The following is a 24643-nucleotide window of genomic DNA, read 5'->3' on the forward strand; positions in this document are numbered from 1 at the left end:
GGGCGTAGCCCGTCCGGGCCACCCGCCGAACCCGGCCTGAAGGAAGCGATGGCTTTCCTCACATCCCCTTCCCCTACGATAGAAGGAGGCGGGTAGTCCTCCCCTGCAGGTTCAGGGAGAGTTAGGTCCTCAGGTGCCGGAGGATGCTTCTGCCGGAGCACTTCTCGGGTTCTATCGTCCCTTGGGGCAATATCATCCGACGAAGCCAGCATACGCACAGCCCCCCTTATGTCACCATCGGCCAGCCTGCTGGCCACTCGCCTTCCGAGCTCTTGATTTCCGTTTCCCGACTCCCGATTGATAGATTCAGTTCTTACGAATAGACCCGCTTCCCTATTGATAGACTCACTTCCCTATTGATTGACCTATTTCCCAATTGATATACCTATTTCCCTATTGATAGACCCACTTCCCCACGAATAGACCCGCTTGCCTGCAGAGAGCTGCATTGATCTGAAGAATAGAAGCGCTTCTCCCTGTCGTAGATCTCGGGAATGAGGCTTTGAATGCCAAATGGACATCGCTCTATCCGCTGCTCGCAGCCGTGTGTGTTCTGGGAGGCGCTATTCTTCCCAGGCCAGTTGGCTGCTCTTAAGACTGTGAAGGCCTTCACAGGCTCCCAAATCTTTTATTTGTATTATCTAAATAATGTCCCATTGAACCTCAAATTTATTGTTTTTAGCCATTTGTTGCTTGGTTCGCGCAATTTATATTATTAACACTATCCGCTACTTCCCAGTTTTATATGGTTTAATCCGTCTCAGTTTATTGCAGCTTCTAAAAAGCCTGTGAGCGCGTGAAATTCGTTGATGTGTTTGAAGTGATACTTGGCTCAAGAGGCATGGTGCTGCCGCGCGCGAAGTTACTTACATTGCTCTTGTTACTTTCAAATGAAGCGTCAGCGACAACTTCATCGAGAGCATTTGTTCTCTACATTTTTTTTCAGTGAAAACGCAAATCGAAACTCTTGTGTATTATTTAAATTTTATTGATGCCGCTTTAAATTACTTTTCACGACGTATGTTTTTGCTGCGTTTATTTATCAACCTTGGTTAGATTTTCTTCTAAAAACATTATGACGGTTATTCTAACTATATACGTACTCTTATTTATCTTGTTGATTTTAAAGATTCAATGTTGCCTTGCTTTTGTTGCTCACATAATTAATCGGTACATTTGCCACAGCTCGAGGCCGATGAACCCGTGTTCGTCAATTTAAGCAATATTGGTTGACGACCGCCGCTTTAATGGACACCGCACATATTACTGGAAACTTTGTCGCTCAGGTTGACGGGGCGTCTTGTATTTATTATTGCTTATCAATCCCTGCTCTAAGTTGTGGCCAGTTCTTCGATGGCCGACGATCCGCTGATTATTGGCCTGACGTAAATTGTTAACAGAAAAGGAATTGGAGAAGGATCCTTTGGAGTTGCGAGAAGGATCTATCAGTTGATCAATGAGAAACTTTGCGTCTAAATTATTAACTCGAAGACTTTGATGTTTTCGCTTTGGAAGTCGTTAAATTTATGTCCGTTTCATTTTCAGGGCGTTGCATGCTTTCTATCTTGATATTTCTTCAACGTTTTGAAGAATAAAGTATTACTGTGTGTAAAGTCTGTGTCAATCGTGTAACTTCTTTTGGCTGAAAAACGAATTTGAATTTCCGAAACTTCCTAGAAATCTTGCTTCGTTATGTGTTGTTAGCGTTGTACAAAATTTAAAAACTTTTCCGCACTGAAAAGCAATATACGCATGTGTAATGTATGCATAGTGCAGATAAAATCGTTATAATCGTGTGAACAAATGTTGCAATTGTGCAGTTGATCCTGTGAAAAACGGATAGAAGTTCCTCTACATGTGATGGGTTAGTTTCAAGTTATGCAACGAAAGGCCTTTTTCCTAATACCTTGAAATTCAAAAATATGCAATAAAAAGTAACGTCGTATCCTTAGCCAGAAGTGTTAGTATTCCTTGACATTTTTCGCGCTTCACTACTCGTTCTGCAACTGCGGATGAGAGCTTTGCTGTTGTAGCACAGCATCGTGTCCAAGATCAGTAACGTGGTGCCAGTAAGTTCCCCCGCCATGGGGTGGGGCTGGGGGGCTGAGAGACCTGCTAAGGGCGCCAGCAGTAGCAGCAGGAGCAGCGTGTGTGGTGGAGAGACGCTCTCCGTGGGGCGGTACGAAGGCAGCCGCAGCATGACACGCCTCCATCCTCAGTACCTCAGCGCTGGTCCAGGTGCTAGACCATGTGGGGGCAAAGGTGCTCGGCGCTCCTCCGCGCCCCTGCTGCGTGAGGCCTCCAGCAGCGCTAAGGACGTTAGAGTGCCCTTCGCAGACGCCCTGTCGCCGCTGTCTTACGACCCCTACGGACCATACAGCATCTACGGCCTCTACACGTCGACCAGCCTCGGAGGATCGCCACACGGGTCGCCGAGAATGTCGCCGCGTTCGTCGCCTCGTCGCAGGTCGCGCGTCATGTCCCGCGACTTGTGTCTCGAAGACCTGGTCGTGGTGTCGGTCCCGTGTCGAGAAAGGAAGGTAACTCCATTCTGTCCGCTATTGTTTTGCATGAAATTGATTGATTATCTTTGCTGCCTCGTTAGTGGCTCGAAATGTGCAATAAGGCTGTCCTCTACGTAAGTATTCTTAGAGACCTTGTTACTGACATTCATTAGGTTTTTTGAGCTACCGTAGCTATAGTTTAAAAATTTCATGTCAGTGACGGTTAGAAGCCTTTCGCTATTCATTTTGTGTTGGGGTATATTTACTAAATTATTAATATTACTCTTTATTTCATTTCCACTAACATTTGTAATGACTTCCGACTGGAATTTTGACGTCATTCTGGCGCCGTGGAATGAATCGGGCTTTACAATCCTGCTTAAAATTGCTCCATATGGTCAGTGTAATATCTCTGAGCAATCTTTTTCTTCAAATTCCATTTTCTTTCAAATGTTATCAGGATGATTAATCGTATTCCATTTCTGCTTCTCAGGTGAGGCGTTTTGCGGCGTGTACCTGAGTATCGTAAGTATCTTTATTGTTACGGTGAATGACCTGCTTAATAATACCCGTAATGCATAATTTACTATCCATATGATAGTAAATTATGTCATTTAGATAATATATTCTTTTACAATAAGATTCGCATAAGAACTACTTCAATATGTTCAAACAGACTTTCATTACCTTATTATCTAAATTGCTTTTGTTGCTTTCTTTTCTCTTAAATAAACAACAGTCCATCCATTCCCCCTGATGGTGAGAGGAGTAAAGACCGAGCGTGCCCGCCTCGCCAGTCCAACAGAGAACTGTTTGCTGTCATTTGATCTTAATGAAAAGACTGCCTCGTCATTCCTGATAGATCTCTGGGCAACAACGAACGTGTTCTTTTGTGGCAATTTTAACGTTGTTGCTCCAAGCTGCGCCCACAACGTAGATCTTGCCAATTTGGAGTTTAACTGTTTCCGGAATACGTATCAGCTATCAGAATTGAGGTCATAAATATATATAACGTATTTTTAAAAAATTGCCATGATTTTCCTATAGTGATACTATATATATAGTCGCTGCTGTGGAGACCTCTTATAGCTATTGTGTCGGGCACGCAGTTCTTGTCGCCGAAAAGTTTTTTTGAAGGCCTCTCATATCTTGCATTTAGTTATTGCTTTTTATGAAATTGTTGATGTATAAATTATTCTCATGTCTTATTGACCCATCCTGCTTGAAAATAAGTGGCACTACATGTAGTATCCTATGAAAACTATCCTGTACAAGTATATGTGTAAGTTGAAAACTGGCGCATGAGAATTTAGGAGCATACGTAACAAATTGTCTTCGAAACGCGCTTTTCCTATTTGGTTTTATTACACTTTATGAGTTTATTTTGTAAAGCTTGTCATTTTTTCATTGCTGTGATTCGACTCTTGAATTTCCATGGACCATTCTTTATTGCGGGAAAACTTCACGGTGCTATCTTAAATCTTATAAATAATTTAAAATATTATTTTATCATTTGTATGTTATCTGTGATTTCTTCTTAAAATAATTATTTTTGCAACGTCATGAAAGTTTATTTAACCAGACGATTTTACTGTTTTTCGAGTTTTTATTTCTGACCTTCAATTTATCTCGGTAATCTTTTCTCTCTACGACGTCTTTTTATCTGTCTTTTTTTTAATTTTTTTCTCTCTCTAGGCTGTTATTCTCCTCTGAAGTTTTCAGGCAGGTTGCCTAACTCGAGTAACATCGCGGACTAGAATTTTTGTCTTGCGTAAGCGTCCTTCTTACGGCACGTTGATTGGGGCTCCATGCTCCCCAGGTGAGCGCTTGGCTCGTATGCGCTACGAATAACGCAATTTCTATGCGTACATATTACGTTCACACACAGACAACGGACAGTATCTACACTGAAAAAAAAACTTGCGGGGGCGGGGGTCATTTTCGTTGGATGTTCCTGCATCATCCAAAATGTCTTGTCTCATGATACAAATACATATTCAACTTAACAAAACTTGCAAATATGTATATTGGATATAATAAATAATAACTCCTTGTTGTACAACAATAACAACATTTATATTCTGTATTTAATTAGAGGCCTGCGTTATTAAGAAGTTTTGCTTCGTCATGTCGTCGCTTCTTAATATTCTTTTGTGGGGTGAGACGTACAAAAATTGACACAGAAACTCATTCATATCATACCCACAAGATAACTGTGGTAGTTATATTCAATTGAATGGAACGAGCTTGTTCCTGAGTAAACATGATCTTTAGATATGATAATATTGACGTTGCTCATTTTTATATTCAGAACAGAACTTTTACCTGCCACGTTGGTTCCTTTCTCTAAACCCATCCCCACACTTATATTACACGCATAATTATTCATTAATATTATTAAACCGATTACTCTTTTAGGAACGATTGTTTCTAAAGTGCTCCAAGTTTCCAACAAAAGGATTGTGTTAGGGAATTTGTTGCTGAAGTTTTTTTTTAATGAAGCAAAATTATTAAATTCTGGAAATGAAGTTGCTTAAGCGGAAAAACAGAAAAAAGTCTACACTTCATCTTCAAAAAATAACTTGAGAAATAACAAATATCGTAAAGATACTAGAAGTCTTAAAACGCATGAGAATTGTCATTCAGGATGTCAAATTTAAAGCTAAATTTGGTAAATAAATATTTGTATATCATGTATTGCAGACGCTTCAGTTTCTCACTGCTTTGGGATCCTGGTTCTGATGCATATTGCATAACGACATTAAGAAGGTCGTCCAGATTTTAGTTCATAGACGCGTGAGCCAGAAAATTCGCATGGAATTTCTTAACTGAACTATAGATTTACTTTAAGTTGTATGCGTTATTGAAGCTCAAGAGAGTCTAAAAAAATTATTTTCCAACACTCGTATTACTGTAACGTTGATAGAAGTTTTCAATGGATAACGAGTATTACACAAGGCGTTGTTTCTTATCTCATTACTGCACATCTTATCATACTTTGTTACCGTGACAGCGTTGCGTCGGAGCCTACATCTCGATAACAGAACTCATTGTATTCTTTGTGTAGTTTATCAGTGCGTGGCAGCTGATAACAAGTGATAGTGGCCAGCATCTCTGCTCTGTGTGTTCAGTAGTCAAATTGACTTTGGTTGGCGGGAGGTCGTGTGTAAACATATAGCTCAAAGTTAATGACATTCTTTGGGCTTCCGCGGTAGCGTTTGATCTCCGTTGTTATTTTATGTAATATTTTCCTTGTGTGATCGATGTGATGGTGTTCATTCATTACACAGGGAAATACACTGTTTTTGGTGAGAGTTAAAAAAATGTCACCTTGAATATTACCAACGAAGCCCTCGTATGATATTCTTCCATGTTGATTGTGAACAAATTTTAAACTTCTGGTGGACTATACGGAAAGTTAACTCCATCAACATGACAATGAAATGTTATGGGTTCAAAATTCACTTGAAAACGTCTGCTTTTTGATTATTTTTAAAATTTGCGGTCTTTACATCAAAATGATCACTTGTTCGATTACTACGACATCGAGGATATCTGTGCACCGTATGTCAACGATCCAATCTATACGGTTTTCGCATTGTTATTTAATTTTCGACAAAAGTTGAAAACACAAAAGTGAAACAAAGTGAACTACCACTAAACTACTCGCTGGTTCATATAGAGACTTCATGGATCAGAAGCAAACTTGTGAGCAAACTTTAGCGGACGTGAAATTAATTACGGTGCCAAGACAATTTATTTGACGGACAGAGAAAGGCTTAATAGAAACTTTTGAGGACTGAGTCCGGATTATTTCGATAAGGGCGGCCGAAGAGTATTTGTCGGCTCCGATTATCAACTTGATAACTCTGGTGAATTGTTTGTTAAGAAATTTTTCAAATTCGTACGTTACCACCACAAAATCATGAGCACTGTAGCTTAGCTTTGATGTGTTATTGGAGTTTTCGTGGGACGTGTCACTTTTTCACTACGGAGATAATCTATGAGTGTTGTGGAGGTGGAGTGAAACGCTGAGTTACAGCGCAGCATTTCTAAAATGTTTCTCAATTACAACGCAGCCATCCATGCAAATGCAGCAAAATATTTGAATAACCTGTGAAGTCACTTTTGTGGCTAAAAATGTAAATGTAGAGTTGCGTGCGGGCCTTCAATTTTACAAACTTTGACGAATTACGAATCGACTTGATGTATTTCAATACTTTTTTAGATTAAGTTATATTCGCTACGAGGATCATTCATAATATTAATCATTATTAATTATTTTTCGTGCAGTTCTTGATTTGAACATTTTGGTACAAAAATGAACCGTAGAAAGGGTCCATATGATGGTGACGAAAACGACAATTGCCCGACGTTTCTTGAGCTTGAACGTCAATTGTCGGAAGCCTCAGAGGGTCTTTACGATCAGTACGATGATCGTAGCGATCAATTGCAGCTTTCTGTCTCAAAATTTGATGCAGGGAAAATAGATATTTATGACGACGATACCTTCATGCTACAGCGCTCCGCAGCCACAAATATTCACGGTAAGAAATGCACGGTATCTATGGATTACAACGACCGAGCTCCTCGAGTTCCTTCGGATTTCGAGGTGGCCAGACATTGCTTGACGAAGCTGGACCTCGAGGAACAAGAAGAAAACGAAGAAGTTGCTCGAGCGACCAGCGGAGATTTGTTCTATGAGAGCTCCGAGTGTGCGGAAGTTGCAAGTACGCATGCACCGAGTCATAAAGAGTTCGATACTTCATTAGACGATGTATCAGTTTCAGAAAATGAACTTCCGTTGTCAAGCACATTATGTGATGAAAACTATTTTTCAATCTTGACCAGTACCAACGACGGAACGGAGCTGAGCGGGAGCGAGGATCTGAGCACGACATCCTTGAGTTGCACATCGGAAAGTTGTTCTCTTGATATCACCAAGTTCCAGGAAGCTTCGCTTATCCTTAGCCCCCGCTTCGACCATTTCAGCACTGACGAGTCTGCTCTAATGGACAGCAGTAATGGACCGACTAGAGCGTTAAGGCCCCCGTCCCTAGCACCCGAACAGCTCATCGATCCTAAGAATGAACGCATACAAAAATTCTACAAGAGGCCATCGAAGCGCAAACGTCTGAAGTTGCTGTCAAAATCCCTTAATACGAGGATACAGCGGAGCGTGGCGTCGTCTTCTAGCAAACTGTTGGGGTCAGGTCGACACGATCAACCTCATCTGGAGACGACCTACTACGGCAAGGCGGTGAGAGTACGAGCTGCTATACATGATAAGCTCTCGACAATAGTCAGTTACTCAGTACTTCTAGGACTGTAGTAAAATGTTAAAGAGTTCTTCGGAGTGAAATAGTGTTAGGACTTTAGTACAAAAAAAACCTTAAGCTTAATAAGAATAAAGCTGCGGCCGGTTTTCATATTTGCGTACTTAACCCAATTGATAGTTCGAAGCCATTCAATGGTGCAGGGGAATATGTAATCTTCTGACAAACATTAATATTCTCAGTAAGTAATAAGTGGACATTCTGAGGTTATCCGCCCTAAAAGTGCGCTTAAATCTCTGAAAGCAAATCATTAAATGATTGAAAGTCGATATCGGTTGTATGACGTAAATAATGAATAGATGATGGACCGTAATGACCAGTAGCAGCTATTCAAATGCTAATATTAGAGTCCCCGACTCTGTGTCCATCCAATTCCACTTTGAAGCTTAGGGTCTCTTTTTTCCTCTTACAATCTTGCCTGAATTGGTTTGTTAGTCGAGCTTGTGTGTTAGTTGAGCTTGTGTGTTAGTTGAGCTTGTGTGTTAGCTTAGCTTGTGTGTTAGTTGAGCTTGTGTGTTAGTTGAGCTTGTGTGTTAGTTGAGCTTGTGTGTTAGTTGAGCTTGTGTGTTAGTTGAGCTTGTGTGTTAGTCGAGCTTGTGTGTTAGTTGAGCTTGTGTGTTAGTTGAGCTTGTGTGTTAGTCGAGCTTGTGTGTTAGTTGAGCTTGTGTGGTAGTTGAGCTTGTGCGTTAGCTGAGCTTGTGCGTTAGTTGAGCACTCGCCACCTTCCTTATCAGATGTTCATAGTTTTCTTTCAGATCAGAACATGGTCGTTTTCTTTCGAGAAATGCAAGTCTCAGTAGGGGGTACTCGAAATTATCTAACCATTTCTCCTGGCACGCGTAAATGCGTTCTAACTTAGATGAAATTTCTTTTTTACAATAGAAATGTAGCACAATGATAAATTTTTATTCTGGTCTTGAGCCAGGTTCGCTACCGACTGATTTTGTGGTCTGTGAGCGGATTACGGTTGCCAACCTCAAACGGTAATCCGCTTTCAAAGTTTGTGAACTTCAAACGGTATTCCGCTTTCAAAGTTCAATGTTATCGGAGGGACTCTGTTAAGCATAAATTTACTCAAAAATTACTTTTCAAGATTTTGATACTTTGCGGGATGATAGAACAAACAAATGGATCAAAAGGGGTTGAATTCACAATGTTCGAAACAATTTATACACTATAAACGTTTGCATTTCTCGAGTATGTGTTCGCAAACGTGGAGATTTGATAATCTGTAGTTTAATCTTGTGCGTGCTATCCGTAGGCTTTTTGTTATGAGATACGATTCAACGTTGATCGTTTTAATGGAAAGCTGTCAACAGTGTCTTGTTTCTCAACGGTTATATTTAGTTTGTTGGCGCAATGTTATGTTGCTCTTGGATCGCTAATAAACTGTACTTATCTCACTAAAGAATATGGTTGAAAATCATATTTTTCTCAAGTATGGGGAATGAAACACGAATATATATGGTTACATGATTCTAATCAAATAATTCGACGCAGAGGTGCATATAAAGTGTAAAACGGCAGACTTACTTTTGATTATGATTACTTTTAATTATGAGTGATTGCACTCTCGTAAATATTAACCCATCACTTTTTGACCGACCGCTCATTACTATTAGGATAGGATCGTGAACTAGGACCTGCAGTCTATTGCCGTGCAGGTTGAAACGTAATATGATTATTGTCTATCAAGAAATCGACTAACTCAGCTCACGATAACCGCTTGTGAATTGTCGCTCACAGTGACTTGAAACCGTTCCCGTTCGAGACATAAATGATTGGATGGCTCTCGTCCACCGATCGTATAGTAATATGCTGTAGTGTAGTATCGTATTGGTTGTGCGATATTGTTGGCTTGTTTCTTGGATGCTAGAAAGCTACTAGACTTCTAGTAAGTCTGGAAGCTCCAAGCCGCATCGAGTCTAAATATATAAAGCACTTTACCGCAGCATAACTGTCTCGTCTGTTCTAGCACTCCCTCATGCTCGAGTCTTCAATGAAGTCTCTTCCGCATGTCAGTAACACGAAGCGTAGAGAAATTTTGTCGCTTAATTGAGTTGTCCCTCACTTTTTCCCCTTAATAAATCTGTCAGTAACACGAAGCACGATGAAATTTTGTCGCTTTATAATTGAGTTGTCCCTCACCTTTTCCCCTTAATAAATCTGTCAGTAACAAGAAGCGCGAAGAAATTTTGTCGCTTAATTGAGTTGTCCCTCACTTTTTCCCCTTAGTAAATCTGTCGTAACACGAAGTGCGAAGAAAATTTGCCGCTTTTAGTTGTCCCGCACTTTTTGCACTTAATAAGTCTGTTCCCTGGTATTAGTTCCTGTTCCGTATTCCAGCAATCCTTCTGGAATCTTATGAAGCCTGAGCAATTGAGAATACTTGGATACTTTGGGATCACTACGTATCACAGGTCTCTAAGCTTCAAGACATCTAACCTTTCTTCATAATACTTGCGCTTTAAGCCCGAAATTATTCTATTTGAATTGCAGCTTCAGAGGATCTTCATCTTAGTATAAAATCGTCCGATCAGTCTCATAGTAGTTCATATAATTTATTAACGTTTATGTTTCAGTAGTTTAAAAATATCGAGTCCTTGTCATCATGAACTTCCAACTATTATTTTCCTCGGTCGTCTTGTCAATCATTTCTCTAGCATTGCTACGATTTCGTCGCATAATGTAAGCTTGCTGTTCATTATTCATACAGTATGAATTACTTTACCCTTAGGAACATTATAACGCAAGTGCCATGTGTCAGCGTAGTCAACTAAACAATAAAGATTATATCGCAGCTGTGCTTTTTTCAACTCATCCTTAACTGTAGTATAAACTTTTTTGTCGTTAGCGCAAATGGAGCACACGTAAGACGCGGCTTCTGGAAGATTATTTATAAACGCAACGAATAAGACTGCAACCCAGTTTGACATTGTTCCGTTAGCGCTGACCCGTTAATTATATATGTAATCATGTAACATTTACATATATGTAAAAATGTAAATGAGTTACATTTACATATATGTAAATGTAACTCTCACACCGCTCATATTAAACTTTGTCAAATGCTTCCGTTTCGAGATGCATTGCATCCACTGACTCTTTTTCGTTCAGCGAAGCAAAGAAGTTCTTTGGACAAAATATCCGAAAGCACGCCAAGCTCTGTTGCTAATTCTTTGAGTAATCTTGGATGGAAACCGTCAGGTCCACAGGTGATGGGATTAGGAGCGACCAGCCGCTCCAGTAACTCTTCTTCGAGGCTTTCAAAACTCGTTAATTTTGAGCCCACTGGCCACTAATTGCAAGATTGGAAGATTATTCAAGTCCTCGTCTCTGAAGACGCTGCTGGAAAACTAATTAAGAACATTAGTTCTGCTTCATCAGATGATATATTGAGTTCATCACCACCCGCTCTCTGACGGACACTTTCGATTCATCTCAGAGCTGTCATTTCGCTCCGCTGGGAACATTCTTACTACAATCTTAATAATATCATCAATTTCATATGCATGAGTTCCTCGCATTTAAATTAAGAAAGACTGCCTAGACTTTGAATTTAGCATGCGAAAATTAGCCTTCCGTTTCTTTGCATTTTTCAGCAACGATTTTCTGATTATTTCTTTGCGCAGCCACAGCTACTATGGGCCTGATTTAGTTCTCTCTTAAACAGATGAGTAGTATAGATAATAGGTGTACCATAACACTTTCCATAAACAGCTTAACAGGTCACCACAACCATTTACCCGATTCTTACCCAACAAAATTAACCAATTACTCCCGAATAAAACCTCCTTCAATATTATTTTCCATATCCATCTCCCGTGCTTCCAATTTCCACTCATTGGCAAGATGGGGATGATGACGAAATAAATTCGTGATATCCCTTTGCTTTTTGAATAGTTCGTGGAGCGAAAGGGATAAGTATTTAAGTTTTTGAAACCGATATCCGAGTTTGCCAATCCATCGAAGTCGATTTGCGTAGGATATGCTGATGCCTATATGGTCAGCTAACAATGTTTGCAAGGTAGACCTTTTTCTCCGCACACATATTCATTAAAATGTTTCTCACACAGAAGGTGTAAGAAATATCCGAAGAGCATTTGATCTGCGAGGAGAGCTTTCTGCTGTGATTTTATTGCATTTTTAGATCTCACCAAATAACCGAAAATTTCGTCATAATTATCACAAGTATGAGCAGGAGGTTCAATACTTCTGTAATGTTGATTGTCAAATACATGCTTCTTTAGCCAATTATTCAGCTCCACCGGTGTTCGAATTCTACTTCTCTTTATTACATTGAAAACTTGTCTAGCAAAAACACGAAGATTTTTTGGGATGTGTATTCTCTCTTCCTCGATCATATGTTTCACTGCTTGATATGATTGAGGGTTTCTTAACACATCATCGATCATTCCCACAATTTGCATCAGTTCAGACCGTCCATTTCTCAGCATATTTTCTTCCACAGAAATTATGTCCGCCATCACTTTTTTCCTCGAATTTTCATAAAAATGTACTGTAACTCCTGTGTATAAGAATGGTGGTCTGATGTAGTCGATCTCCGAGGTGGTAATGTCTCACAATGAGCATGAGCACCTCTCTATAAAGTGTTACTCGCGTGATATTAAATAAACAACACCCGTTCTCTGTGACCGATTTAACGTGCTTTGTGAGGGGCTCGGGAAATGACTCGTGGGAAAGGAGCGTTTGCTCTATATAAATAAATGAATTGAGCTGGTGATATACCCTGGCAGTACACTGTATCAGCATTCAGGATTATACTGTAAGAAAGTATATATTCCACAGAAGTATTTTTCAGGCAATCGCTCTAGGTTAAGACCTGAGTTTTCGGTTAAAGAGTGTAGTAAAATCGGGGTAAATGATCGTTAACTCGTGATTTCGGGAGTAATTGGTTAATTTTGTTGGGTAAGATTCATGATCGGTACCCTGTTAAGCTGTTTATGCAGATTCGGGGGTAATTGGTTAATTTTGTTGGGTAATATTCGGGGTAAGATTGTGGGTAAATGATTGGTAAACTATGATTTAAGGTGTTTATGCAAAGTGTGACGATGGGTAATATTCGAAATAGGATTGTGAGTAAATGAATAGGTTGTATTCGGGAGTAATTGGTTAATTTTGTTGGGTAAGAATCGGGTAAATGGTTGTGGTGACCTGTTAAGCTGTTTATGGAAAGTGTTACGGTACACCTATTATCTATACTACTCAGATGATTATTAGTATCGCTGCGTGCGCGTAAATGACGCTTGTATGCGTTGTAATTTGTAAAGATGGGCCACCACTCGGCAACATCCATGTCCATAATACAGTTAGACATATTTACTGCACTTATTGTTTCACGGAGTTAACGTAATCGCCTTTTACAATATTCTAACACTCGCGCTTCTGAGGCTTCTTGTCTGCATAACATTTAAGTACAATGACTAGTGGTGGCTATCGCCTACTGGAGCCTCGTGACCTGACGAATCGACCGGTGCTGCCACCAAGCCCATCATGAACCAGACTCTAGAAGTTCAGTAACTGTGACAGCAGGCGCTGGAGTTACCGAAACTGCGTACGGACTGCAGCAACTTGAGTTGCAAAGTCGTGCTCTGGAATGCAATATCCCCGGAAGTCGGGCAATGTTATTTCGAAGACTGGAAACGCCTGCTCGGGGAATTACTAAGTTCTTTATTGCTTGCTTTCATGTCACTGAGACTGGAAGTATGCCGTTCTAGATTACAACGGCTGAGATTTTCGTCCTCGTAATGAGTGGTTTGCTGCATGCATGGATCTCGCTGGTCGCCGGTCCAGGGTCGCTCAGTGCTGGTGGCGCTGCTGCCGACTGAGGTGTTCAGGGTTTCGCTTGCTCCCCATGGGAGCGTGGAAACCCTATGAGTGTCATCCGCCTTTAAAGAGAGACTCGTGCCAGGAGCGTTTTGTGCGTGTGTTGCTCCTAACCTTGACCCGGCCTCTGTAATATGCGGGCACTCTACGCTCCTGGAAAATATAGAAACACGCCCGAGTTGCGCCGTGCATTAAATTATCTGGCGCGTTTTTGTGGGCTCATTTGGGCGCTCTATTATTGTGGATGGTAGCGCGCAAGTGCCGTCCCGACCATCGCAAATTGATGGAAAGCTTTGTAAAAGCTTGAGCAGGACGGGAGTCAGAGACTTATAGTTTGTTTCTCGATGAGTTCATTAATTCAAAGAATCACTCGAAGAAATGTTGGAATAGCTCATGTTCACAATATTTTATCGTTGACTCATATCGTATCAGCTCGCTTGAAGCCTATTTCCAATATTACAGTTCTATGTCGAGAAATATCTAATGTGTCTCGGAACTTGTAATGCATGTCTAGAAATTTCAGGGACGTTTAGAAAATATCCTCTCTATAATTATCGCATTGAAACTTCATTAAATGGGTGAATTTGTCTTTAAAGTATTGATTGCTGCTCGCTTTGGTTTGAGTTGCGTGCCAAATGTTATCATTCACGGCGAGCGAATGTTATTTCTTGGAATTATAAAGTACGAGAGTAAATTGATCTCATGGTCGTCAGTTCTTCTACGCTAGTCTGTTGTTCTGCTCGTTATGGCTTCCGACTCAGTGGTTTAGAATCAACGCCATTCTTGCAGAGTCGTCATGTTGAAACACTGCCAAGAACACAGATTTTGGAGGGCTGATTTAGAGGTCAGACAGTGGCAGGAGCCAGAGAAGTGTGAAGAATTGTTATAGTAGCAAGTTTCAGGGTGAAGACGAGTTCAGCTCTAACGTTGGCAAAACTTGTCAACAAAACGCCCGGAGCTGAATGTTTTATGAATTTAATGAAGCTTTTTCGTTATCTGCACATTACCCACGTAAGATTGGAACTTGATGGAATTCGCGATGCTCTCTTCAGACGAAATTGAGCAAAAACATCCTGTCTGCATACTTGATGATAGTCATCTAGTTATTATTTCTTACTGAATTAAATGTCATTTTTATTATGATTCTGGATTATTCAGTTCTCCCTTATTAATAACGTAATAATCTAAATCAAATCATTCGACTGATGAAAAATTCTATTTTCTATACTCTCCCTAAAAACAATTCAAAGTTATCTTTTGTTAATAAATAATTTCAATGCCATATTCATGTTGGTGTTAGCGTTTAATTGAAGGGGATTTTTACTAAATATTCGTGCGAATTGTCCAAGACTCTAAAACTCGCACATACAAGTTTCCATGCAGGCCATCACTCCTGACCCCAAGCTGCGGTCTGTTACGTTAATAACGCTGAGTATTTTCCTTCACAAAATCGTGCAGAACGTGCATCTAATTTTCATGATTGATAGCGTCTAGAAAGATCCTCTCTTTTCATCTAGCGAATAATCCGCGAGAATATTTAGGAGCTCGGTAAATCTTGCGTTCTGGGCTCGAAACTTTGCTCGTCTGATATAGCTGCTCTGTAGCAAGCTTCATTAACTATTCCGAAAGGTTTTAAAACTTCCCGATTCCAAACTCGCGGCAAGTTTCCACGCTCGGCCTTAAACAATTGGTTAGAACGTAAATAAACGTTTATGAAACGTTTCCGTTAAATTGAAATTAGTTGCGTTGGAACGTATTTGAAACTTAGACTTTTCCACAAAATTGAATGTTCAAAAGCCAACAAGTGCAGTAAACAGATTATTCTCGAATTATCTTTTGACAGACTATCTCGATTATCATCCCTGCAAGTATCCACGAGCATCATATTCATATCCCGGCTGTGATATTCACGACAGTTTCACGGAACAGAACCGGGACAATCGATGGCCGCGTAGCCAGCTTTCTCGCATCGCATGTAGGCCATATCGACCACCAGATCACGTCGTGCATATTGCCTGACATTTGCCTAATACCGCCTCCCGTTCTCTTCGTCTCTGTCGTCGTCCATCTCGCAAGATTCCCGTGCCAGATTAATGGTAATCGATCAGGATCTTCCCTTGTAACCTATGCAATGACGTCGCGCGTTCAGGGGGAGTCGGGCGTTCGTAAGGTAACGCGAATGTCAGTACCAACACTCTGTCTTGGTCATGCAAAAGCAATGAACTCTATGGGAAGAATGAGAAGAATTGGAGAAAAGCATTAGTGATTTCAGCATTTTAAATTTGGTCTGTGTAAACGTTACTTGATGAAAAGCTTCTCTAAGCCAATGCTTGTGTCGTCCCATATGATGACTTTTATATTGAATTTAACGAAATAAATGAGCACATAAAATTTTGGCGGCTAAAAAGTAAGAGCAGCGAATTTAATTTGTGTCAATGTTTGTCTTATATTTGCAATATTTTTTTTTCTTATTCCAGTCTTCCAAAACTATATGTGCTACTATGCAAATAGCTAAGGTTTTAAAAGTGGTAATGTGAACAAATCTGTTTCGGTATCAAAATAATTTGTGAACGAGTTCTGAACGTGCGTATTTTTACACGTTTTTGCCGAACTCTAATTACTGGGTTGAATGTAACTCAAGGACAGTTGAGAAATTCACGTTAATTGCATTGTATGCTAGTAGGAGGTGAAAGATTGATTCGTAACCCTAGTATGCCATCGCGTAATTCACGCCTACAATGACTTTTACATCGTATTGGTGCACTTAACTTGCCTTGATAAGAGTTCATGGAAATGTATAAAAATTTGATTCATCGCATATGAGTGATATCATTCTGGTGTGTGACCCCTGACAGCATCCGATGTTCCTGCTAATAGAAGCTCCGAAATGACCTCCTCGGAAGCCTCACCCACAGCATCGTCATTATTTCGATCTTTCCTATCCTCTTCGTCGACGCTGACATCCTTGTCGTCTCTTGGATTCGGCTCCTTGGCATCTCCGTCCGTCGAGCAAAGCTCTCCCTGCGGACAAACACCCTCTTCTTGTACATCGAATTGCTCTACCCTGACCTCACCCGACTTGGGTTTTTCATCACGCTCGAGGTACAGTTGTCCTGAGCGCCTCCAAAATTCCGCCTCGTCTCTGGACTCGACCAGTTTGGACGAGGCAAACTATGAGCATAAACTTGGTCCTAGCACCTTCGGCGAGCGGGCTCACTTGGCCCTGCGTCGCGCACAGTCTGTCACCACGGACCGCGTGTATCACAGATTGCGATCCTGGATGCTGCTCGACACACCTGGTCCTGGAACTACGTACCATCACCAGCCTCTTGTATACCAGGTAGCTGACCGAACTCTTCATATATGAAGCGTAGCAACTCCAGTAACGCTGATTTTTGTGCTACGAAATCAGAGAGTGACGCTGATTTTATAGCAAGTGTATCGACCAGTTTGCTCAATCATTTTTCTCTTCTATCGTAGCTCACCAGCTGAAAGTTTGCAACCGCGTATTAGGCGTATCAGAAGTATGCTAGGCTTTTAGGGCGAGCCGTTGGGTTGGACATTATAATCATATAAATGTTCCATCTTCATGCATCGAGTTGTAATAATGAACCCATTATATTGATGTATCCATTTTCCGAAATGTAGTCTATGTATCCCTTTTATATATATTGACCAGGTCCACGCAAAATTGTTCCGCACTATCCCCAGCATTCGACGTACTGATCGCGACGAAATTTTTTATTTTTCACACAAATGCTGATCGGACTGTGGTTCTGGAACTGGTTAACTGTCTGATTAATTAACTTACTTCATTTAGCTAATCGTGCATGTCTGAAACTCAAACTTCCCAACTTATCCGAGTACATTTTTCATTTAAAAGTATTAATTTTTAAATAACCTTTGTTACTCTCTTTGATAGGTGAGAGTTTCCCATCCATTTTGCAAATCTCAATGTTTTCTCGGGACTTAGCTGACGAAAAGCCCCTAGAAGCAGGCGGATGAAAATCGAGCATGTATTTAGACTTGGCATAATGTTTTATAAATTCTGTATTTTCAGTGATCTTCGTAGTAACATTTGAACATGTATAATTTTATGGAGGTTCGACCAGCGCTCTGCTTGAGATAAATTCCCTCTCGTTTTTTGCCAGTTTAGTTCTGATAGTAAGCCAATTGTGTGTTTTATAGGGCGAGCTGAGAACTTTCGAGCGTCGTGCCCTAAAATCCCTTACTCGCGAACGGATGTTTATTTTCCTCGTTAATGCATTCTGCGCCCTTTATTTGATACGTACTGAAGTCTGATGCAGCTTCATTGCTTTGCTTATTTCTACTTATAAAATAAATTATTAGATTACATCATACGCTTATTTATCAGAGGCCAAACAATTATCGTCGACAGCACTCTACTGGATGCCAAGCGCTAACCTGCTACCATGTTTTATCTGTCTATCTCTTCTGTTTTGCGTGCGCAACATGAAAGATCCTCATTCACCAATCATCATTTTTTTCATCAACGGTGAGAGTTGAGGCAACTTTCGTCTGAATTATTCAATTAACTTCAAACGCTGACATGCGACACATACAGACACACAAACACACACACACACAAACTAATATTCCTGAGAGTGTCTGTGGACACCCAACAAGGCGGGTTCCATGAGCCACACCTTCACTGCAGTGTCGTGCACACGGTACGTAAGCAAGGCGTCGTGCTGCCCTCAGTCTGTTGCTCCAGCCTAGCAGGACAGGCAGCTAATCTCGTGGATGCATCATTTGTAGGCATTAGGTAATTAGGTTATCTAGGTGGAAAGGAGATCCATCAATGTTATAGGCCTCCGTGGATGTTACTCACGAAGAAGCTCCAATGGACTTGATTTTAGAGAAAAGTACTGGAACTTTGCCGCTCGATCATTTCCCGCCGCTCGAGTTAGCGGGAAGGAACGGGTTTTCGTGGCTCGGTAAATCAGTTTTTCTGATATTATTGGATAATTTTATCCTATGCTTAGGGTTGATTATAGCCGGAATTATATGACAGTAATTAAATTCACGGGTGCATCAACTTGAATTTTGAGTAGAGACAATTTTTATTTCTTACTAACGATTTAGAGTTTAAATGTAAGTCGGGTCTTATTGCCATTTTAAAGCTTCTCTAGTATGGAATTATTGTACGCTGAACTCTCATACAATAACTTTTTGACGACAGATTCGAAAATCATGCTTGAATGCGACCTTCTAATTATTGCGCTTGCTAAGTTTTACCTAGCTCCTAAGTTTTACCATCGTCTCATGCCTTCAAATTATTGTGAAGTGCTTTATCGATAATTATTGACTGTCAGTTCAATTGTCATATATTTGTTTAGGTAGAAGGCGTGCGACTGGTAGAGCGGGGCAGCAGCAACAGCAGCAGCAGCAGCACCGGCAGCGCCAAGAGTAAACCCTCAGCAGGCATCCTGTACCTCACGGCGACCCACCTCATCTTCGTCGACTCCTCAGCCAAGAAAGAAACTTGGGTTCGTTCTCTTTGTTCTCACGATAACGTATTAGATGGTGAGGTGAAAACCTCAAATAACATCGTATTCTGAAACACTGATGTTTGATTGCTCACTGTAGCTTCTTGCTACTTCGTAAGTCGTCACTTCTGAAATTCTGTTTTAGTCGTTCATTTGCCATGCAAAGTAAAATGGCAAACATCTACTCGTAGAGCTTTGATTTCCGTGACAGAATATTATCCTCGAGATGTTAGTTTGAAAATTTTTGGTAGGAAATATAGGTTGGAATGCATAGGAAACAGATAGTTTCATATGCTTGAGGCGCGGCTTGTAAATTTTATCTCGTCTCAGATCCTACACATGCACATCTCGAGCGTGGAGAAGCTGCCGCTGTCAACACAAGGGTCGCCACTGCACATCCGCTGCAAGACGTTTCTCTCCGTGACGTTCGTGATCCCCAAGGAGCGAGACTGTCATGAGATCTTCACAGCCCTCCTACAGCTGTCGCAACCTGGTCAGCTGCACTTCTCGTCGTCACCACCACCGCCTTTTTCGCTTTAAATGATCTTAATAATTGTTTTTGTGCCAACTTTTGTGGTTCGTTCTACGTGTATGGCTAACACCATTTTTTTCACATCACCAGCAGTATTTTTTGTAATATTGTGGAAATACCATGTTTGTTGTCTCCAATCAATTGTTTGTTCTGTGTCCATGACGAAACTTCAAGACCATGTAAATGTCGTAATTTTTGTTTAGTGCTTCGACTTCAAGCTTTCGCGTAAATGGATAATTAGGATTTACTTATTTATTAGCTTACCACTTACGCCACCAGCATGATGAGATCGGCTAGTTAAACGATGAGATAATCATGAGATCGACTCGTTTTTCTGCTCATGACGCGTAAATGTTTTACTGCTCATGACGCGTGAATGTTTTTCTGCTCGTGACGCGTAAATGTTTTACTGCTCATGACGCGTGAATGTTTTACTGCTCATGACGCGTGTATGTTTTACTGCTCATGACGCCTGAATGTTTTACTGCTCATGACTCATAAGTGTTTTACTGCTCGTGACTCATAAGTGTTTTACTGCTCATGACGCGTAAATGTTTTACTGCTCGTGACGCATAAATGTTTTACTGCTCGTGACGCATAAATGTTTCACTGCTCGTGACGCATAAATGTTTCACTGCTCGTGACGCATAAATGTTTCACTGCTCGTGACGCATAAATGTTTCACTGCTCGTGACGCATAAAAGTTTCACTGCTTACATGTTATGTTTAAGCAGTAAATATTTTACAGCGACACTGGACGACCTGTTCTGCTTCCACTACATGAACAGCACGAGCAGCGCGTGCAGCAGCGACAGCAACAACGTGGCGGGCTGGGACCTCTACAACGTCACTGAAGAGTACGCTAGGATGAGGGTGCCTAGTGAGGCATGGGTGCTTACAACACAAAACAACAACCATCAGGTCAGTCAAATAGTGTATTTATTGATCAAAACTGCTTTTGAGCTCTATGGTTCAGGTTCACTGGCGTGTCGTAATGCTCCCTGTTTTATAGCTATCAAGAAGCTTTCCCTAATTACTGACCGATTGGTTACTAATTTAGTTCACTTCTCTTTAACTTCACTTCTTGTTTGTTTGTCTGTCTGCTATAAATCTTACAATCGATATTTGACACAATTCTACTTGTCCAAACGATCTGAAATTTTGCACACTTGCGTAAAGTTGGTGACAATGCATGAATCAATTGTCAGAATAAAAATTTTTTTCGATTTAAATTTTTGTTAACATTTTAAAGAAATTTTGAAATAATTTTTTTTTATATTTACAAATAAAGTAATAAATTCATTGTACATGTGTAACATCGCAGACACTGGATTCTTTAGAAGTGTTGTCTTTAAAAAGTAATTTTTAAATACATATTATTTTATCTTAACACTGCTCCCACTGTTCTTTTGTCTTTGAGATCCCACTTACTATTTTAATAGTTCATAAGATTTTGTGTTGTATTATTCGTAGTTTTTAAAAGTGTTTACTTTGTTTCCAGATATGCGACACGTACCCCAAGGAGCTGTACGTGCCAGCCTCTGCGACCAAAAATGTCATCATCGGAAGCTCCAAGTTCCGCTCCAAAGGCCGCTTCCCAGTGCTCACCTACCTACACACCAACCAAGTCAGGATCACCTTTACCCTCATTATTTCTCCAATACAATAACTTGTTGTATGAATTTCGATTAACGAACAGAAAATATGAGAAAATTAATTCACTGTAATTCAACTAACATTAACCAGTTGATGAACGCTTACATAGCAGTCACCATCAGGCTGAGATTGTCTCTAAATGTTCCTGTATTCAAAGAGATATACTAAATGTCCATGTATTCAAAGAGATAAAGCAAATGTTCCTGTATTCAAAGAGATATACTAAATGTCCATGTATTCAAAGAGATAAAGCAAATGTCCCTGTATTCAAAGAGATATACTAAATGTCCCTGTATTCAAAGAGATAAACTAAATGTCCATGTATTCCTACATTTACTGATGCATACTGTTACCATGCAATATTAATTGATAAGATGTTAGTGTCACATTATAAATGTATTTAATTGCTGTGCAGGCGGCGCTATGTCGCTGCTCGCAGCCGCTGTCAGGCTTCAGCGCGCGCTGTCTCGAGGACGAGCAGATGCTGGAGGCCATCAGGAAGGCTAACAAAGCCGCCATACACATGACCGTCGTCGACACCAGACCAAAGGTGGGTCATAGGTGGACCAGACCAAAGGTGGGTCATAGGTGTACCAAACCAAAGATGGGTCATAGGTGTACCAGACCAAAGGTGGGTCATAGGTGTACCAAAGGTGGGTCATAGCTGTCCCAGACCAAAGATGGGTCACACGTATGCCCTGTCGCACGTACAGAACGTAGGCCTAGCCGCTGAATAAATGTACAAAGAAGACAAACGCGATTCTTCCTGTACTCTTCTACGTATTACATACGACCCGCGCCGAATTCAATTGTAGAAACTAAACTCAAAACCTCCATGTAAATTTATATCAAATGAAGCAGAGTCCGACGCACCCGCCCATTTCCCCTCATTTGTAGTGTGGAGGCACCAGTGTGGTCCGGCTTTGGGTAGAAACATAACTAGTATTATCATTATTGTAATTGATATTATCAATGCTCTTATGATAATTGTTATAGCTGTAAGTATTACTATCATTACTGCAACAATTGTTCATAGTACATATTATTGTAACTACTTGCTCTCATTAGACACCGCTCTGGTGTCCAATGAGACACCAGAGCAATTTCGTTCATATCTTCAGACTCTCCTCCTGTAACAAGGAGCGACATTTTCCTTTAATTCAGCTATTCAGTAAAATATTAACATCGGAATTTGCATTGATTGTCTGTACCCCTTGCCTCAGATCAACGCCATGGCCAACCGTGCGACGGGCAAAGGCTACGAGAACGAAGCTTTCTACGAGAACATCAAGTTTCACTTCACAGGCATCGAGAACATCCACGTCATGCGGAGCTCTCTTGCTAAACTTATTGATAGTGAGCTGCGTTCTTTTGTTGATAGCGTTCCCTTATTGATAGTGTTCTCTTGCTAAACTTATTGACATTGATCTATGTTCTCTTATTCATAGTTTTTTCTTGCAAAACTTATTGATAGTGATTATTGATAGTGAGCTTGGTCTACCTGCTGTTCTTGCCTTGGTACTCATCATATTTTGTCTCATGTTTTCCACTCTGCCTAATCAGTTTAGGGAAGGTCCAATGTAAAGTAATTTGTTTTTTTTAGATATACTGTCGAATCAAACTGCAACTATGGGAGTTTTCTCCACTCTATTGTTTCTGAATAGTCTTCACAAAAGTTGGTAGCATCCCAATGGATGAAGTAACTTTGTTCAGAAATAATATTACCATCATACAAATGTTGCACAGCTTGCCAGTTGGTGAGCCCGTCAATGAGCGCATGGCTGAGTGGCGTGGAAGGCAGCGGGTGGCTGCGCCACGTGCGCTCTGTGCTCGAGAGCGGCGTGCTCGTAGCCAAGGAGATCGCGTCAGGGGTGAGCGTGCTGGTGCACTGCTCTGATGGCTGGGACAGAACTGCTCAGACATGTGCTCTTGCTCAGATACTCCTCGACCCCTACTACCGTACCATGCATGGCTTCCAGGTATTCTTATTTATTAATCATAAATAGCAAGGACGATTCAAATCTATGATGAATGGAATACAATTAAATTTCATTTTTAGTCGGGTCATTTTCGTTTCCTGACCAGAGTGAAGTATAACTATTATCCCATTGCATACCAACGCTAGTTAACTGGTCTTCAGAATACGAATAAATCTTTCTTTGATAATACGGAAATTAATTGTGGTGAAGATAACTTTAATGAGATCAAACGACTGAATGTGATATTAACCGAGTTTATACCTGCAGGTTCTGGTAGAGAAGGACTGGCTGTCGTTCGGACACAAGTTCACGGACCGCAGCGGCCTCATCCAAGGCGAAGCTAAAGAAGTGTCGCCCATCTTCACGCAGTTCTTAGGTCAGTTCTCCTTTGTAATATTGAAAGGTATTCTTCATTGAACGGTATTCTTCAGACGTTTGAAATGCAGTGCAGAAATTCGCTATACAAATAGTCAATAAAGAATATAATTCTGATAATACGGATAGTAATTGATCTTTTCTCCACTTCCAAGTATTTCTACTATTGCATTGTGAACGTTTTAGTAATAATAATAATAACAATAATAAGGATAACAATAATATACGCTCATGCCTAACCGTCACTTTTCAATGCTGTAATTAGTAATTGCTTTCGTCAAAAGTCAGCAATAACTATTATAACAATATTTATAATAACTTTTATTCATGCCGGCACAATAGTTACTATGACTGGAGGATTATTTCCAATCCACGTATTTTAGGTGTGTAACGCAACAGATGTACCCTCCATCGTATTAAGTACACCGTATTTTAGGTGTGTAACAGCTCTATTGTTGCAGAGTGCGTGTGGCAGCTGCAACAAGTGTACCCTTCGTCGTATTAAGTAGACCGTATTTTAGGTGTGTAACAGCTCTATTGTTGCAGAGTGCGTGTGGCAGCTGCAACAAGTGTACCCTTCGTCGTATTAAGTACACTGTATTTTAGGTGTGTAACAGCTCTCCTCTTACAGAGTGCGTGTGGCAGCTGCAGCAGATGTACCCTTCGTCATTCGAGTTCAACGAGCGCTACCTGCTGGTGTTACATGACCACGTCTTCTCCGCTCAGTTCGGCACCTTCGTCGGCAACTGCCAGAAGGACCGATTAGATCTCAAGTCAGGCGCCCATGTTTCTTCAAGGATGTTATTGAATGAAATTTTTCTAAATGCTCCTTTTTGAATTTTATGTGAGGAATTATGGCTGTAGTTGTAGACTTGTTGCCATTTTAGGCTAAAATTCAGGAATT

The 24643-nt window shown here is 40.7% G+C and overlaps 1 protein-coding gene across 4 annotated transcripts in view; it reads left to right on the forward strand.

Annotated features, from left to right (window-relative positions):
• Nucleotides 1-24643, forward strand: part of LOC108678414 (myotubularin-related protein 6) — a 60653-nt gene that overhangs the window by 29699 nt on the left and 6311 nt on the right. Inside the window, exons 1-10 of one of the 4 annotated variants that reach the window (XM_047884337.1) lie at nucleotides 1551-2540; nucleotides 19048-19197; nucleotides 19528-19690; nucleotides 20478-20650; nucleotides 21231-21356; nucleotides 21801-21935; nucleotides 22609-22741; nucleotides 23132-23364; nucleotides 23632-23740; nucleotides 24371-24512. In XM_047884337.1, the coding sequence (XP_047740293.1) occupies nucleotides 2085-2540; nucleotides 19048-19197; nucleotides 19528-19690; nucleotides 20478-20650; nucleotides 21231-21356; nucleotides 21801-21935; nucleotides 22609-22741; nucleotides 23132-23364; nucleotides 23632-23740; nucleotides 24371-24512 (1820 nt within the window). In that variant the 5' untranslated portion in view covers nucleotides 1551-2084. Of the gene's footprint in view, nucleotides 1-1550; nucleotides 2541-6816; nucleotides 7765-16456; nucleotides 17028-19047; nucleotides 19198-19527; nucleotides 19691-20477; nucleotides 20651-21230; nucleotides 21357-21800; nucleotides 21936-22608; nucleotides 22742-23131; nucleotides 23365-23631; nucleotides 23741-24370; nucleotides 24513-24643 lie in introns of those variants that run through there. The other 3 variants (XM_047884336.1, XM_018166829.2, XM_018166830.2) reach the window with 3 other exon arrangements.

Source organism: Hyalella azteca, unplaced genomic scaffold (assembly GCF_000764305.2).
Source record: "Hyalella azteca isolate HAZT.00-mixed unplaced genomic scaffold, Hazt_2.0.2 contig15239, whole genome shotgun sequence".
NCBI lineage: Eukaryota > Metazoa > Arthropoda > Malacostraca > Amphipoda > Hyalellidae > Hyalella > Hyalella azteca.